Source organism: Xenopus laevis, chromosome 2L (assembly GCF_017654675.1).
Source record: "Xenopus laevis strain J_2021 chromosome 2L, Xenopus_laevis_v10.1, whole genome shotgun sequence".
Taxonomy (NCBI): domain Eukaryota; kingdom Metazoa; phylum Chordata; class Amphibia; order Anura; family Pipidae; genus Xenopus; species Xenopus laevis.
Window position 1 is genome coordinate 78871281 of NC_054373.1, and position 19688 is coordinate 78890968.

The 19688-nt window shown below is 35.8% G+C and overlaps 1 protein-coding gene and 1 long non-coding RNA gene across 5 annotated transcripts in view; one reads left to right on the top strand and one right to left on the bottom strand.

Moving 5' to 3' along the window:
• The window catches only part of kcnd3.L (potassium channel, voltage gated Shal related subfamily D, member 3 L homeolog), a 242472-nt gene extending 224781 nt beyond the window's left edge, over positions 1-17691 (top strand). For 2 of the 4 annotated variants that reach the window (XM_041580827.1, XM_018244744.2), the window contains 4 exons: positions 4984-5073; positions 12973-13029; positions 14916-15163; positions 16143-17691. In XM_041580827.1, coding sequence (XP_041436761.1) covers positions 4984-5073; positions 12973-13029; positions 14916-15163; positions 16143-16338 — 591 coding nt within the window. In that variant the 3' untranslated portion in view covers positions 16339-17691. 4 annotated transcript variants of the gene reach the window in all.
• Positions 1204-5086, bottom strand: LOC108708178. The gene is made up of 3 exons (XR_001934409.2): positions 4964-5086; positions 2860-2924; positions 1204-1982 (listed from the first exon to the last, which is right to left on the bottom strand). It is a non-coding gene; the product is annotated as an uncharacterized LOC108708178 (long non-coding RNA).
• Positions 17692-19688: the final 1997 nt, after the last annotated feature.

Consider the following 19688-nt stretch of genomic DNA (forward strand, 5'->3'; position numbering starts at 1 on the left):
AGACAAGATAACTACTTATCCACTTTAGTTTTCAAAAGGCTCAGTAACTACAATTCATTGAAATATGTATATTTTAATAACTCTTGATGTTTTATCGGCTGCTTTGTATATACATGTGAACAGAAGATCTGTGTGCTGTGTAAAGTTTCTCTTTTAAATATAATTTTTAAGGTATGGGACCTGTTACACAGAATGCTTAAGACCTGGGGTTTTCCAGATTGTTTGAGACCTGGGGTTTTCCAGATAAGGATCTTTCCATAATTAGGTTCTTCCTACCTTAAGTATACTAGTAAATCATTAAACATTAAATAAACACAATAGCCTGGTTTTACTTCAAATAAGCATTAATTATATCTTAGATACTGTATTATTATTACAGAGGAAAAGGAAATTATTTAAAAAAATTGCATTATTTGTATAAAATGGAATCCATGGGAGAGGGCCTTCCCGTATTTCAGAGCTTTCTGTATAACATGTTTCCAGACCACTAATCTCATACCTGTATTAAGAGGGCCAGCCATTAGATAATTATAATTATTAAAGTAATTTCTTGAAATTGTAACACTAAGGGGCAGATTCACTAAGGGTCGAATTTCGAAGTTAAAAATACTTCGAAATTCGACCCTCGAATTGAAATCCTTCGACTTCGAATATCGAAGTCGAAGGATTTAGAGCTAAACGTTCGTTCGATCGATCGAAGGATTTTTCGTTCGATCGAACGATTAAATCCTTCGAATCGAACGATTCGAAGGATCTTAATCCAACGATCGAAGGAAAATCCTTCGATCAAAAAAAGGTTAGCAAACCTATGGGGATCTTCCCCATAGGCTAACATTGACTTCGGTAGGTTTTATCTGCCGAAGTAGGGGGTCGAAGTTTTTTTTAAAGGGAAAGTACTTCGACTATCGAATGGTCAAATAGTCGAACGATTTTTCGTTCGAAACGTTCGAATCGAAGTCGAAGGTCGTAGTCGAAGGTCGAAGTAGCCCATTCGATGGTCGAAGTACCCAAAAAATACTTCGAAATTCGAAGTATTTTTCATTCGAATCCTTCACTCGAGCTTAGTGAATCGGCCCCTAAGCCTTAGTAAAATTAGAGACTGTGGGGAATCAGTCACTTGTGTATCATAAAATATTACCATTGCAGCAAATTTAGATAACATTAATAATAAAAACACAGGACACAGTTTTTCCTTTAATGGGTGGAGGTCGGCCACAGCTTTTATTAAAACCATTAGCAAAAACTGACAACCAGTCCTTGCTATGTTATCCCACACATACAGTAGGTTACCCATTATGCCAGAGAAACCTATTGACTATACCCAAATGGCAAGGACCAAAAAAAGAATTACCCACAAGCAGCTGTGACAAAACTTCTAATAGTATTACATATATCATAACTTTGACATATGGAAACAAGTCCCTTGAAACCTCTTTTTTTGTATTAATAGCAAATACAGTATACTATATGCAATGGGAGGGGGTGGGATAATCGGTCAACATTATGGGAGACCAGACACGCTGCCAAGCCTGCACAGCACTCCAGGTGCATGTGACTTTGCAAGATGAGGAGGGTAAGCAACTTCATCTTTTATATCAGCCCCCCTTAATGCCCTTAACCAATCCTTCCCCCCATGTAGCCAGTACCAGAGTTCCCTCTGCTCCCAGCACCTCCCCACAGTCCAGGGAACCCTTTGTTAGCCACTTTGGTGCCATATAGAATTAAAACTGATTTTATTAAATCAGCCCCAATGTGTCTAAAACTACATAAGAGTCAGAGTGCAGTATAATTCTGGCACAACGGCCTGGTTTAAGGGTTCTCATGCTTGAATGCCAATGATATAGTAGTAATGAGCTCCTTCATTCTTACTACCTGTATTGAGATAGGCTGATACTTAAAAACTATTTCTTGAATATGCAGTGCTTTGAACTGTTCATCTCACACTCCAGGTTGGTATATTACATACTCCAACACATTCAGATCTGTAAGGGAACAGAGATATTATTACCACCACAACCCACGGCTACAATATATCCAATTAACTTTTAAACAGGAATACATCGGCATAAACTGGTGGCTTTATGTACTGTAATAGGTTCAAACCAATGTCCATTCTGCCAGAATATTACAACATGTGCAGGGCATTAAAATGTTCCCATTTAAGGTATGTGGCAACTTATAAATAGAATTTGATTGAAAATGTGGGACTGGCACCTCCATTATGAAACAAGGTTGATTCAGCTAAGTTTCTTGTAATTTTTCCAGTTAAACTGTTTTCTTAGGACACCTTTAACACTAAAACCTAATGGAACTAGCTTTTTTTGTATTGCACATGTTATGGAAAGTTAAGACAGATAATAGTGTTAAAAATAATAACGCTAAAGTTAAATGTAATAGGGTCGGACTGGATCTGCAGGACACCGGGAGAAAACCCGGTGGGCTCTGGCCCAAGTCCACTCTCCTGACCAGCCACCTCCTCAAAGTTTAAAAGAAAGAAGGGGGTAAGCTGGACATGACTTGATGAGACACAATACGCACTTGCAGGGGATGTGGATGTCAGGAGGAAGGAGGGCTGGTTTGCTAGTAGGGTCTTTGGTGTAGCCTGATGCTGTGTGCAATGTAGACTCAACTGTTACCATTTCCCACAGCTTCCATTGATTTTTTGCCAATAAATGCTCCCCGGTGCTATTTTTAAACAGAAAATCTACACTTACGGTATGTTCTTCTACTAATGATCTCAGACTCAGTGGGAGCTGAAGGAGGCAGCTTGTCTGCTGTGTGTGACAGTAACTTAAGGTGCATTTAAATGATAGATGTTGGGGCACTTTGTAACCAGCCAATTTCGCAATTGTCTCCTACCTGTGATCAATGCTTGCCTGTGCCCCAGTGAGAAAATACAGGGCTGCTTTTCTTCCTGTGTTCATCTGTAATGGAACACATACATTAGACAAAATTACAAATAAAATTGAAATATTTCAATGAGGCAAATTTCTGGGCTGATTGCATCACTTCAAGAGATAGATATGATGACTATGTCAGAATATGTTTTTTACGTTTTATGAGTACTGCGGGGCATCTAATACAAGAACATAAGCAGATTTATTATAAATTAAATGTACAGCAGTGTTAATTGTTTTATAGAACAATTATGAAGTCATATGGAACATGTTGTCCTGAGGCAGAAGATCAGAGTTAAAGTTATTTTAACACTTGCTCATCAAAGATTGTGTCCCTTATTAACTATGCACATTTTCATTAACTTATAGGGCTGGCTTATCACTATTCAATCTGACAAACCTGGAGGAATTGGCATCATTCAGTTGGATTTGATTTGACTAAGAAGCTTTAGGAATCAACACATCCATCAGTATTGATAGTTATCATTGTCTAAGACTTTGGAATCCGGTATACAAGACCGGCCAAAATAATTACAGCTCTGGGATGTTGAATTCTATAGAAAACTAAAGGCAACTTTAAGGGTTTTTTCATGCTGATTTAATCAATATAGGTATTGATCAAATCTACTTTCCAAGAATATTGATAAAATTCAATTGCTCAATTATGAGTCTATTAGTGCTATGAGAAATACTAATGATCATTGTGGATCAATCAGAATCAATCATTTCATAGGATTTAGAAGTAAATCACCCCCTATGTGTGATTTTAAATCAAAGTTAGCCAGGACTGCTCTCCCACGGCTTGGTCTTATAATATTCAGGAGTCACGCACCAAATATTGAGTCATTTGGATGTTCTGTTAGAGGAGATAGAAAAATGTAAATTTGAGCAACAAGCCTATTAAATTCAAATATATACAGGAAAGCCAAAGGTGGGGATTATTATTTTTTTTTTTTTTGAAACAGTCAAAAAACAAAATTCAATCCATATAGTGTGTGCATCCTGCTATAATGCAGTGCTGAGTGAATTGATAATGCACTGATAAAATCAGGCAGACACTGCGCTGTGGTGAGGAAGATAGAGGTTGCTAAGCTGCTGGAGCCTTACAGTAAAAATGACCACTGAAGCTTGCAGTCGTGTGTATTTTATTTTAATATGTTTTTCTAGATTACTTTCACCAAATGCGGGGCAGATTAAATTAAGTCCAAATTAAAAATGATAGTGGTCTCAACTTAGAGTTTCTCACTTGGATTGCATACTAATACAGTATAAGGGTACAGAATCCTAAATTAATGTTAAGGATAGGTGTTTAAAAATAGCAAGAAATAAATAAAATTTCGAACTGACATACAGCAGTTTTATTCAAGCGACACCTATGGTAACAGAGAGAGAGAGAGAGAAAAGTGTGATGTCAGCTTGTGTGAGTGTCTGTTTTCATTACACACCCTCCTTATGTCATTGCTAATTGAAAATGTGTACAGAAATCCAACATTAATTCTTCAACTAGAATTTCTTTTTTTATGGTTGCAAGTGTTAGAAGTGGTAATGGTAATGGTGTAAAATCAAGGAAAATGTAAAATCAGGGAAATGTTTTATGCATAATATATAGGTGGGACCGAAAAACAACAATGTAAAATGAGGGAAAACTTAAAATCAAGAGATGTAAAATGGGGGTTGTACTGTATATATGCACATAACACATTTTTATTTGCATTGTTATAATTTAGATGAATAATTGGATTAAATATTTTTAAGAATATACCATCTTTATAGAGTTGTGTATTTTATCTGTGTGTGTGTGTGTGTGTGTGTGTGTATATTCGTATAAATTATATTATATATTATAAAATATATTAGCTGTAATTAGCCCATGGTGTTATCCATTTATCTTTCCTTTGCATTTTAAAACATAGCAGCAGCCACCTGAATACACTGACCACTGATATAATGATCTCATCTGTCTTAGATGGTAGGCTGTAAAGAAACCCTGCTAGTGTGGTTTGTAATATTTGAATGGTTACATTTTCTCATTATTAAACACCCCATTCACCTGGGAATTTACTTACAATTCTGGATTTTGTTTTAGGGATCCACAGAAGAGCCTCACATTGGCAAATCAGCATCTCTGATAGAAAGCCAACACCACCACCTGCTGCACTGCCTGGAAAAGACAACTGTAAGTGGAACATGATATATTTCCGTATCACCCAGCACATTCCGAGAATAATAACTCTACAATATTTATATTGCAAACAATACTGCTTCTTCTAACTCCCTTTGACTAGTATTTGGCTCAGAAAAATACAGATCCCAGCATTCTGCAGCAGCCACTAGGATGCTGAGAATTGAATAACAGCTTTAGAACCACAGGTAGAAATTCTTAATCAAGTGTAATAAAAATGGCCAATGTTATTGTTCAGCTCTTAAGGGTTATTTATTCTGGAATACACTATCACCCATATGTAATGTAAGGCACTAAGTTTTGTAATAAAAGGCATTAGGTTTTCCCAGGGGCATTAACCCATATCAACCAATAAGTTGTTTGCATTTAAACAGGTGACCAGTAAATTCTACCTCCTTATTGATTGGGTTACTTCCCCTGGGCAAACTTAATGCCTTTTATTCATGCAAAACAATAGTAAGCATGGATATTCATAGACGTCAGCCTAAGTTGCCACATCGAGGGCAAATATTTTCAGGGCAAAACTAGGTATTGCAGGGTTTTTTTCCCAGCTAAGGCAGCAATTTCTGTGAACACAGGCAGAATATTCAGTGCAGCTACAGCTTCATTATACATTCTATTCTCCCAAGCAAGGTAGCTAGAGGCACACAGACAGAACCCCCATCCCTTATCAGTACAAAGCTATTTAGCTATAGGATCTATAATCTGGAAACCCATTAATCATACATTTCCACAATTATATAGATTTTGGTCTACTTTTTTTTTAAACAATGTCCACCCAAATGATTAAATTTTTTTTTTGCATAATGACATACATGTAATTCTAAGCACATACACATTGATTCAAAATCACATGCCTAATTACCACTCAGCATGAAGAAAATGCAGCCTTAAAATAAAACAAGTTGACATTTATGGACATTTTTAACTTTTTTGGACATTTCACTGCAAAATAAGAGCGTCAATACAAATGTAGAACACATTTCATTTCTGTGGGAAGAGGGTGAGTCTTTTCATTAGAGAACAGCAATACAGAAAGTAAGTTATTGCTTTCACACTAAAGTACAGAGCACCTTTTGTTGAAGTTGATGTTGAAGTAACTGAAGAATGTTCTTATTGGGTTAGGCCAACATGTTCCAGTGTATTGTGTTTCTTTAGGATTTTATTCTAGAATCATCATTTCACACAGCTTGTTTTTTGGTCTTTCAGCTCACCATTTTACATTTTTAAATAGTCTGTTATTTAAAGACCCATTTATCAAAGGTCGAATTTCGAATTCATGGGAAGTTTTTTAATTGGAATATACTTACAATTGGACTGGGAGGTTAAGAAAAAATTTAAATGTTTAATATTCGATTGAATGGTTCCGACCCGAAAATTCTAATCATATTTGATTCGTATTTGATTTGTATTCAATTCGTACTTTTAAGATGAAGGAAATTATACAAGTCATTGTAATCATATTTAAAATATGAGAAATGACATTGCAATACTTTTTAGCTTCCTGGATAATGGGTTTCCAAATCACAGATCTCCATCCTTGTACAAGTTTTTCCCTTACCCATAGTGATTCATGGACACTGCCCATGGGTACTATGGTAACTGGATGCTGTCCAACCAATTACAAGCTCTTAATATTGAAACCTATGTATGACTCACTACTACTACTACCTGTTAGCTAAAATTTTTAGAATAATTTTTTAAGCATTGCTAACTCTTCAACTTGTCACAGTTTAAACTATCACTGTGTAGATTATAAACCAACCAAACCAACTATTTCTGCTTTCTTTTTGTTTTTTGCTTTGTTTCTCATGAAAATAATCAATGTGTTTTCTGCTACATTGCCAGTGAATTACCTACATTTCATTCTTGTGGTCATTCTTGCTTAGTACAGAGCAAAGGATGTATAACAAGAATGAAAGAGAATGCCAATGAGATGCATATGTTGGCAAACACAGGCCTTATAAAAAATGATATTGAGGGGCAGATTTATCACATATCCTGAAGGATTTCCAGCAGTTTGATACTTTCCCCATCAAAAAATTTGAAAAATACAAGTTTGTAATGAATTCTGATATAATTTTTTTTTAATACATTATAAATACATTATAAAGCCCTTTAGACTATTTTTTTAAAGGTGCCAATTTTGTTTAAAGGGGTAGTTCACCTTTAGGTTCACTTTTAGTATGTTAAAAGAATGGCCAGTTCTAAACAACATTTCAATAGATCTTCTGATTCTCTCCAGCTTTCTAAAGATTGTCCCCATCTAAAAATCAGATGCTCTGTAAGGCTACAAATGTATTGTTATTGCTACTTTTATTACTCATCTTTCTATTTAGACCCTCTCCTATTCATATTCCAGTCTCTTATTCAAATCATTGCATGGTAGCTATGGTAATTTGGACCATAGAAACCAAGTTTCTGAAACTGAAAACTGGAGAACTGCTCCATAAAAAGTAAAAGTAACTCAAAAACCACAAAAAAATTAAAACAAATTGAAAATTTTCTCAGAATATCACTCTCTACATCATACTAAAAGTTAACTCAAAGGTGAACAACTCCTTTAATGTTGGTTGTTAGAGTGTAACAGTTGTACTATAACATTCAATCTGTTCAGTAAATCCCCCAAAACAGATGAGTGTTGCATTCATTTAAATGACAGTCTTGTGTAATCAGTACAAATCATCTTCTGCATTATAATGAATCAGTAGTACTACAAAAAATGATTCATTTTTTTTATCTTTACAGATAAAAAAACATACAATATGTAGAAAATCTGCCCCTGAAAAATATGCATGCATGCCATATGTGAATTGTGTTTGATAGACAAAGCATCTGTGTGTAGGAAATAAATAGTGACTGTTGGGAATAAACCATAAAGTATAAAGTAGTACTGGTGTTTCACCAGTTATTTAGAATGTTCGGGACCTGCGGTTTTCTGTATAAGAGACCTTTCCATAATTTGGATCTCCATACTCTGTCTACTAAAAAATATTTTAAACATTAAACAAACTCAATAGGATCATTCTGCCTCCCATAAAGAGTAATTAGAGTATATATTAGTTGGGATCAAGATACTGTTTCCCATAATATGGAGCTTCTATGATAACAGGTTTTTCGCATAACAGATCCCATACCTGTAGGATTAGTAGCTATTACTGGCCAAAATAAAACTTCAGTGTCAGTTTTAATTTTTATTTGCCTACTATATCTCAGTAGTGATATATAAATATAATGCATATAATTCACAAGTAAGCCATAACATATATTTTAGTGCTTAGTGATGTCACATGAAACATGGTGCTCCTCTGCAATCTTACGATATTTTTCACTATATACGGTCAATGGATTAAAATCAGACAGATATACAGTAGTAACACACATGATTAAATCAAATGCATACACATAGGCAGAAACTTACACAGGATTTTGAACAATAGCATGTAGCAAATTCCATGACAGGTATGGAATCCATTATACAGAAAGCTCCATACGTCATTTTATTTTTATTAAATTAACATTTTTTAAAAATCGTTTCCCTGTTTTTCTGTAATAATAAAAGATAAGATATAATTAACCTTATTGGAGGCAAAACAAACCTATCGGGTTTAATTAATGATTAGATTATTTTTTGGTAGACTTAAGGAAGGGAGATCCAAATTACAGAAAGATTCCTTATCCAGAAATAGCCAGGTCCACAGCATACTAGATAATAGGTCCCATACCTATACAACTACATAGCGACCCAGATGTTTTTTTTTAAAACACTACTGGCATATAAAATGTGCATTCTTTTTCTTCTGATAGTTTAGGACAAACAATGAACATAGAAACATACAATGAACCTAGAAAACAAATAAAGAGAATGTTCTGATTAATGTACATTACTGAAAAGATAGACATGGTTTTGAATTGTAAAAGACATCTTTGGTACAACTTCACTGGGTCATTTTTTTTTTTAGTAAATTAAATCAAGGATGTCCAGCATGCAACCCTCCATCTTAAAAGCTTTGGGATCATAAAGAGAGTTGTAGTTCAGCAAAAAGCACGAGGAACACCATTTAGTAATACTGTGTGTGCTTCCTCGCTGAATGCAGGGTCTAATGAGTTGTTACAGTATATATTTTTTAGAGACCTGCAATGTTTAGGTGCATATCATGCCTTCAAATGTTGCATAGAACTCTTGAAAGAAGTAGCCCTTAAAGGAGAACTAAAGCCTAACTGAAGAAGTAGGCTAGAAATGTTTTATATCATGTTTTGGGCTTCTTCACAGCCCAAGGCAATCACAGCCTTTTAGCACGGAAGATATGTGTCTCCAAAGATGTCTCAGTAGCTCCCTATGTTCTTTTCTGCTGATTCACTGCACAAGCTCTGTGCTGCTGTCACTTACTGAGCTTAGGGTCCACGTAAAATATAATTGTCACAATATAAGGCTGATTAGTATTTAATACAGATAATTACTACATGGCAGCACATAAACCAGTTCAACTAGCATCAGAATTTAGTTAGCAGCCATGTAGCATCAATTTATATTACAGGCAAACCTAATTTTTTGCTTGATATTTTGTGACGACCCTTAAGCTTAGCTTCTCAACAGCTGCTCAGAGCCCACTGAGCATGTGAGTGTCGCAGACACTTTCCAAGATGGTGACCCCCTGTGACAAGTTTGAAGTCCTGGATCATTGCTGCTGTTGAGGAGCTGAAAATGTAGGCTGGTGCAATAAAAATATAGTATTTTTAGCCATATTCATTTCAATAAGAATTAATACAAATAGCCAGGAGTGTTCTTTATCTGACACATCATCCTATAAAGAAATCTATCCATACAATAAAAAATTATGGGAGGATGCAAAGCTATAAATCATTCTAAATCTTTAGAATGTTAAAGGTCTTAAAGGAGAAGGAAAGGTTAAAACTAAGTAAGCCTTATCAGAAAAGTCCATTTAAATATACCAGTAATCCCCCAAAGTAGTGCTGCTCTGAGTCCCCTGTCAAAAGAAACACTGCATTTCTTTCCTTCTATTGTGTACACATGGGCTTCTGTATCAGACTTCCTGCCTTCAGCTTAAACCTCATTGCCCTGGGCAAGAGCATGCTCAATTTGCTCCTCTCCCCCCACCCCTCCCTTCTCTACTGTAATCTGAGCCCAGAGCAGGGAGAGACACAGGCAGGAAGTGATGTCAGACCATGTTAATACTGCAGCTCCTATCCTAAACAAACAGAGAGCTTCTAGAGCTTTTTACTCAGGTATGGTAAAACATTCTACAGAATAAATATAGCATTCTAGCTTGCACTATTGCAGCTAATCTTTCGGCAATAAAATGCCTCCGTAGCTTTCCTTCTCCTTTAAAGTAAACCCTCGGAAAGTTTTAAAATCCACATAAAGCTTTAAATCACTTTATCACGCTTTAAACAATAAGCCTACGCCAATCACTGGAAAACATTTATACAATTTTTTTTTCACTGCAGTAAAATTCAATATATCTATTGATGGAAATGCAATACACATACAGTAAACATATACCATACACAGACATATAAAGGGAATTTATAATGAATTCATTGTATTCTGCAGATATTTTTAAAAGCATAATTCCAACACTTCCGTTATAGTTTTGCTAAGCAGTTTATTTAGTAAGAAGGTTATATGTTATAAAGTAGTTTATCTATTAAAGGTCGAGTTGTGTTTTTCCACCCCAAAAATGTTTTTTTCAAGAGTAATTTCAGTAAAAACTCAACTTTTTTGGGACTAAAAAAACACTAACATTTTTCGAGATTTATTATGCCCTGAAGCTGCAAAAAGCCAGAATCCGTAAATACTCCAGCTAAAACCTGTCAAGGCCATGTAGAAGTCAATAGCAGAGGTCCATTGAACCATTTCAAGATATTTTAAGCCTTCATGATTTTCGGGTTTTTGACGGTGGTTTGCGCTTGAAAACCTGATCAACTCGATCAATTCAAGTATTCGAGTTGTGTAGCCATGGGGCTGCCATTCAAGCTGAAAAAGGAAAAAAAGGCACAGGATACTTAGCAGATAACAGATAAGCTCCGTAATAGAATACAATGGGATTCTACAAAGTGCATCTGTTATCTGCTATGTAACCTGTGCCTCGAATGGCTTCCCGCTTGGCTACACAGCAGCTTCTTTTTATAAAATATAGTAATCTTTCAGATGCATAACCACCAGCTGTACCAGTGCAGGGAGACAGAACATTGTATTGTAAGTACTTCTAAACATGTGTTACTGTTCCTTTAAACTGTAGGAATTATGTAAAAAATCAGATAGCACTCACGTAGCAATTGTGATGATATTTTCAATGCATTATTGAGATCTCCACACAATGTTTTGTGGGCTCCTCCCCCTTCCTTAGGTGTGCTAAGATAAATTAAAAGAGATTAGTCTCCCCCAGAAGAGGAGATTTATGGTGAACAACTAGCCTCCTGGTGTGCCATCCCCTAAAACAAAACAATGCCTTTGAATATGGGATATAGACTTACGTGGCTAGACAGCCTGAGAAAATTGCAACTTGATCAATTCTAATCAAACATTAATGTAAGCTAGGAAATCTTAATATTTAAATGATACAAATGTAAAACAAAGTCAAGATATAGAAATGCATTGCTTTCTGGCTCTCTATTATTTTTTATCCAGTCTTGATTTCAAACTAATATACAGGTATGGGACCTGTTATACAGAATGCACAGGATCTGTGGATCTTCCCCTAAATTGGATCTCCATAAATTAAATCTACTAAAACATTATTTAAACATTAATAAGGATTAATAATTATATCTTAGTTTGAATCAAGTACAAGGTACTGTTTTATTATTACAGAGAAAAAGGAAATCATTTTCAAAAATGTGGATTATTATTTGGATAAAATGGAGTCTATGGGAGCTTTCTGGATAATGGGTTTCCGGATAACGGATGCCATAACTGTGTAACTATTTTGGGTCAGTAACTGTGCTCCAAGATATGAGTTTTCAATATTGGGCAAAATAGTGATAAGAAATTAAATAATGATAATAAATATGGGCCCGTTTATTAAACCTCAAATTTTTCTGGTTGAGTTTTTAAAATTTTTAGAGGAAAAGAAAACTCAAATTTTTAGAGATTTATTATACCCCAAAGCTGCTAAAAATCCAAATCCGAAATTATTCCATCTCAAACCTGTTGAGGTCATGTAGAAGTCAATGGCAATGGATGTCCTTGAAGTTGTCTGTTGACATTGTGATATAAGAAGGATAATCCGGTAAAGTAGGGGTTGTCATCCGATAATCCGATGTAGTTGAGTTTTCAGAATGTCAATCATACGATTCGAATTGAGGCACAAATTTGTCTCAACGTTTTTTTTGCTCCGACTTATTTGAGAAGAATTATTGATAAATGAGTTCATTTCGTGGATGGGAGTTTGGTCGACTTTGTTTTAATAAAAAATCTGAATATTTGGAGATTTAGTAAATAACCCCCATAAAGTTAGATGACAACAATCCATATTATAGAGAAATGTATTTCTTTTATCATGCATGTTGTAAAGCAGCTTACACAAGAAGAAGACATTGTAACCTGGTTTCTCTAAAGCTATTGCTGAATTTCGGCTACATGGACCTATTGGTTTGTGTAAAATAGATGGACCAATTGATTTGTATAAGTTTCTGTGGTAAAGTTCCTAGACTCCCTGGATAGCCATCTATGCACTAGAGCCTATAAATAGTTTCTGCTTTCAGATTTTTCTCTAAGATAAAAAAAACATGACCAGTGAACTTGCATTCTGCTGATGTCTTCATGATCTCTTACAAAGCATGTGCAAACTAGAATGCTGGGGCTGAAAACTGGAATGCTGGAATGTAAAATCAATTGTTTTTATCTTCTGTTGGCATGTGGTCCTGTAGGGATTGTCCTATCTTGTGGATGATCCCCTGTTATCTGTACGAACTTCCACCATGAAGGTATCCATTTTCTTTATCAATATGTGAGTGTTTTGAAAAGGATGGGCAAGTTCACAGGCCTAAAATACTACGGAAACTTGGAAAATTGGGATCAAAAAGTTCAAGTGAAAACATTGTTAAGATGTTTCACTGATCCATTCAGAGTTTTTCAAAACAAGGCAAATTTAAAAAGAATGTAAAATAATTTGCTGCAGTTTAGAATGAGTTCTTTGTTCTATATTACGTTTTAATTTGGATTTAAAATACATTATTTAGATGAACTGAAAAAGACAATTTTCCTATACTCTTCTTCAAATGTTTATTGTATTCCAAGCAAAGCCGGGAACACATCTTTAAGCCCCACATGTGAAGGTGCCCACCCTTTATATCACGATGATTTATGTGTGAGCTGCCCCAAGTTTGGTATGGTCATGTCTTCTGTGTTTGAGCCTGATGGGAGGAGCTATGCATGAGTATCTGCTAACTGGTGCTTTCTGTTAAAGTACAAGTTATGGGTGTTTTGTATATACGTATATAAACCAACTGCAAATTCTGCTTCAATTGTAATGGCATTCCAGGGACACAAAAATTAATTATCTCAGACTTTTTCCAGATTTTTTAAATTAATCTCATGGTTGATACTAATACCTGCATTATAGTAGTGCTCTAGGGTTCAAGGCTGATGTCATTCCATCTTACTCAAGACTGAGGTCATGGAAGATGCTTGAAGATGATCCCAATTATACTTTGAAAAACCAGGGTAGTTTCCCAAAGTTAATTATGGCCAGAATGCTGCTTAACCACTCCTTGAGTAATTTGAAACAAATGTTCTCTTAGTAATAGAGCATCTTTTAGCTTTGACATTTGAAATTGTATTTTCTTAAAAGGTATGTTAAGAGCAATGGGCAGTCCAGAAGCTTCATTTGTGGTAAACTTTTAAAGACTCAAATGCTGTAAATTAAAAGGGTCACAAATGAGTGTAAGCACTGATGCTTGTAATTAAAGGCATGAGCTCCCCAAACATGCTACTTGCATTTCTACATAGTTGCGCTGAGCATGAATGTGCCCTTCACCAGTCTGCTCTGATGAATAGTCTATAACTGTACCTACTGATGTTTGAACCATAGAATTACAACCACCCTGGACATGGTAGTAATTGTAGGGTTCCCACAGCAGGTTGCTTAAATAACCACTACAGGCTTGTGCTACGTGCACATGCACACTATGAAGCAGCGTCTTGGTACGTTGGAAGTGATGGAACCCCTATCTGAAAATGAGGCTAAAGTTTCTTTAATTTCTCTTACCATCCGATACTCTGAAAAGTTTTATGAATTTCTCTTCAATTATTGGAAGAACTGACATAAGAATTATTATTGTATAACATTATATCTCTATTATAACTCTATCTAGACTACTATAAATCAGATATTATTTTAAATGAATTTGGGAATATGAATACACACAAGGGTTTTCAGCTAGGGTTCATGGTACTTATATGCAAGCATAAACTATAAGACTGCTCAGCATTATTACTAAACTTAGTTACCAGGTTATTTTTACTCAGCCACCTTTGTCAATTGTAAAGATTTCTTTCTTAGCTCTTGGAACAGCTGGATAAACATAAAAAACAATAAAATTATCTCCAATCCAAAATGTGTATATTTGTTAAAGTAACAGTTTACATTTAAGTAAATGTTATAATGACTGTTAAAGCAGCTTTCACCATATCCCATGAAGTGGTTTTGATATTCTTCATAATTTTCAGTAAGTTACCCTAAAGCTCTGAGATCAATATTTACGGTTTCCTTGGAATTGATGCTCACGTGTGTTATGTTACTGCTCTCTATGATAAGCCTACTGCCTTCACAAATTGTTTTCAGTACTACTGACACCTGATATCTCCACAGAACCATGAGTTTATGGATGAGCAGATGTTTGAACAGAACTGCAGGGAGAACTCCATGCAAAACTACCCATCCAGTCGCAGTCCATCCCTGTCCAGTCACCATGGGCTCACCACCTCCTGCTGTTCCAGACGCAACAAAAAGACCACCCATCTCCCTAATTCCAATGTGCCGGCTACAAGGTTGCGCAGCATGCAGGAACTCAGCACTATCCATATACAGTGCAGTGACCAACCATCTTTAACAGCCAGGTGAGTATGCATACAGACAGAAAATGATTGTGGTAAACATACTTTAGTGAAAAGCAACACGTGATGATTTTTTGGTAGGTTTCAGGTCAACCCGCACATCAAAAGTTCTAGATATACTGTATATACTCAGGATCTGAGCTTGTGTTCCAAAGGACAAAGAAGATTTAAATACTCTTTATCTGAAAGAATCATTTGCTATACTGCAGTTTGGAATGCTTGTGGCTGATTTAACTATGAGATAGACATTGATAAGAAGGAATTGTAAAAAAAAAAGAAGGCAATGCCAATCATTAAGGGGGAGTTAGCCATCAATCTCCTACACATCCATGATTTACCTTAACTTCTTGTTACACCAGTATATTAAATTTGGAAAAAGCTAATGAATGCCAGCCATAAGTAAATGTAAATTTTACACATCATTCTAGCATTTTCGAAAATCTATTGAACTGCATTATGCATTTGGTTATACTCAGGGGCACTCTGCGCTAGAAGAGCAGAATTTCTGGTTTGAAAACTGGGAATTCGGCTCTTAAAGTACTAGGAGCGGCATTTTTGCCACCCCTTGTACCTAGTGGGGCACTGAGGCGAGTTTCTCAACCCCTAGGTATACTGAATAACCTTGTTATAAAATGCCATAATTTGACTATTTTTTATGTCAGAAAGCAGATACTGTAACTATGACATTATATTGAACTTGATGAACTTTGGTCTTTTTTCAACCCAACTTAGTTGGGAAACCACCTGTCACCAGAGGTGACACAAAGACAAGTGACTTGATTTGGCAGGAGTATTAGTTAATCTTCACTGCTGCCAAATGATCCGACCAATCAGCCTGTGAGTCAGAATATTGATTGAGTGCATGGTTATTAATATGAGAACTGATTTCTGGATATTCCTCAACTTGGGGTTTGCATGACCAGCTATGAGCAGCACAAAGATATGTTTTCATACATAAATTAACAAATCTCTTATTCTTTAGTCGTTCCAGCCTAAACCTGAAGTCCGAAGATGAGATGAGATCAAACTGCAAAGCTTCGCAGATTACTACAGCAATTATTAGCATCCCTACACCTCCAGCTCTGACCCCTGAAGGGGAAACCCGACCTGGGAGCCCACCTGGACGCTCCACAAATATTCACAGTACAAGCAACATTGTGAAAGTTTCCGCTTTGTAAGACACTTAGTGGCGAATCAAGGCTGCTGTACCTGCTTTTCTTTTTCACTGCAAAACCGTGGAATTAGCAGTGAAAAAGTGACAAGCTTCCGCTAAACTTGCCATTTACCATCATGGAAAGAAAGAAGAGTCTGAGCAACGGAAGTATACATACATTCCTATCTCCATGCATATGGATGTATGTATATGGTGGAAGCCCTCTGCTAGGAAGTTTTATGGCAAGTAGAGGAGTTAACACATAGCAAATTGACAACACTGTGTTTAAACACCTTTTTTTAAGGTTTTCAGTGGATAATATTTATTCATAAAGAAATAATGTAGAAAAATATATATTACAAAAATGGTTTAAAAAAGAGGGAGGGAATTGACTGCAAGTCATTTTTGCAAGTTGAACACTGAAAACAGGGGAAACTGTTTTTCTGTTGTTGTTTTTTGTTTATTAGAAAAGAATCAGGAAGCAATCAACACAACGCAGCTTTTGCGTCAGTTCTCTATAACAGGCGGACAGAGGGGTTTGGGATATGTTTTAAGAAATCTGGATTTTTCTTGTGTATTCTGTGAGTTTGGATATGGAACTGTTCAGTGAACAGAATAGCTCCTAGCACATTTCAGACCCGGCACATTGTAGAAGCGAGCACACAAACACAATCTTCCCTCGCTGGTGATCTTAATTCTTAGATGATTTTGTTATAGCCTTACAAGTCCAACAAGTGCAGACTGTGATGTTGTTGGGTAATTGTCTGTGAAACAGCTTAATTGTTAAGCAAAATGAAAAAAAAAAAAAAACATGAAAATGATGCTTTAGTTACAACTAGGTTTCACATCACCAGCCATTTTCTGCTTTATAGTTTCACTCCAGAGCAGTTTAATAACTTTTCAGGTTCTGTATTTCTGAGAAAATCTTCTAAATGGAGATTTGTTTTTTCGCATATCTACTCACTTGTAAACTATGTGAACAAACTGAGGTAAACATTTGGAAAGAAGAGTTTGTCACAGGTTTTTTTGCCGCTGACTTTAGTGTAAATATTAAGAGTTACTTGGTGTGTTTGACCATGTGATTCCACCTCTGATCTGTGAATAAGAGGCGGCATCTTTCACTCATTCACTCTGTTCCATAGTGGGAATGGGCAATGCAGTATCATCGTGTGTACAAAAAAAATGTGACCAACTACTGTATGTTTTAACATTTTGCTTAGAACAGAAACTGAATTAGACTCTAACCTTTAAATATTTTGATGGAGACTTGGGGCTCACCCATTTTAGCATTGGGAAATATTAAACACTAGTTATTGTTATCATTTTTAGATGTGGAATGTAATATAATGTGGTGGCTGGATATGCTCAGTCAGGTCTTAGAAGGGGGAATAAAAATGTGACTTTATCCAGCTCTAGCTGGACTACAGTTTCCACCGTTTACTCACAATTTGATGGGTAGCAAAGCTTTTATATAATACCAAGATGTACCTGAGAAGCAGGACAACTGCTTCTTTATAAGTCAATAGAGAAAACACTTAAATAGTGCAGGTCGCTTTTTCCTGCTGCATATGGGAAAATAGTAGTAAAGATGATATATTTCAAACAGATGTAATGAATAGCCTACTCACTTGTTACCTACTTCTAGTTTGATAAACAGATGATGCATAAAGAGAGGAGTTGCACACTGTAGAGGGGGTGTATTTTCTAGGACAACATTTAGATGTCACTTAAATTCATAACTGATAACCAAATGTAGCTCTTATTTCTAAGGTTACAATAAACTTAACAATAGCCAGGTAACACAAAGGGGCACTTACCCAATTATCTCTATGGCCACCGATGAGCCTTTCTTTAAAACATTCCAAGCCACCCTTATGATTTAATGCCCTAGTAGTACAGGGCCGCAGGAAAAGCATTGTATTGAAAATAACGTTTTAAGAAGGGTCAGCTTGATTGCATAATGGGAGAGATATAGTTGAGCAAATATTTACTTGCGACCTAATGTACGTCATAAATGATTAAGGGGGTTATTAACTAAACTGCAAAAATCAAGAAAAAATCATGATTTTTTTAAAAAAATCAGGCTCTTAAAAAATCACAAATTTTTCGCAATTTATTAAACCCCGAGGATGGAAAAGTCGAATCTGAAAATCTGGCATCTCAGACCTGTCGAGGCTGCATATAAGTCAATGGGAAAATTCCCAATGATTTTTTTGATGTGCGCTGGGTTTCGTGCAATACCCCGATTTGATCAGAGTTTGTAGTAGAAAATATTGAGATAAATTCGGACTTTGATAAATAACCCCCTAAATATAAAGATAATTTTAGTAGTTACCATGGGATTGCTGCAATCTGTATATAAACACCCAGTGTGCTTTTATACAATCACTCAACTCCTCCTTGTAATATCCTTATTCGTGACTGTAGGGTACACATTACAACCTTTCTATATTTAGTGGACAAAATGGATAATGGAAACTAGGGATGGGGGAATTTTTTCGCCTTGTTTCGCCGCACAAATGACGCCCATAGACTTGTATGGCGTCGTGCGTCAAAAAAACAGACGCGTATCAAAAAAATTTCACCGCGCAACAAAGTTTTTTTGACGCCCATAGACTTTAATGGGCGTTGCCAACATTTCGCCGGCGCAGAATTCTTGGCGAAACAAAATAGGTCAAATTCGCCTATCCCTAATGGAAACACCTTAAAAGAGCAAAAACATGTCAATGCATCTGAAAGTCTTACATGAAATGGAAAGGCTACTTGGTTTATTTCACCCTGGGAAAGGAATTAAGTTAAATTGCTGTGTTAAATATAATGAACTGACAAATTATTGTTTTTCAAATTTTGAATGATAGCAAACTACAAAAAAATGTCTATTTAAAATGCACGGGAACCCTGGCAGACCTCAGGGTACCCTGATTCTATAATAAATATATATATTATTTATATTTTTGTGATGGGGTATGGGGATGCTGCTACAGAAGTTTAATTTTTTTAATTAATGCTCTAAGAAAATACTAACACTTGTTATAGGATCTTAAAGTTTGCCACATGCATAGACCATTGGACTGAGAACACCAAATATTTTCTAAGAACCTCCTTCCAGTGTGTGTCCTTGGGCTCTTTTCAGTATCAATGATCAATCTGTACAATTTGTCTGCAGTGAAGATGTGGCTAATATTCCCCTCACTAGCACAGTGTAGATACTGTGTCAAACCGTAATGAAAAAGGTCAGGACTCCGATAAATATCCTGAAACATCAACATGGTTATTTGGCAACGGAAACTTGGAATTTTTCAACAAGTCGGCCATGTTGTTTCTCTCCACCTCTTCCAACACAGTGCTGTTTTCAACTATCACTTTAAATGTATG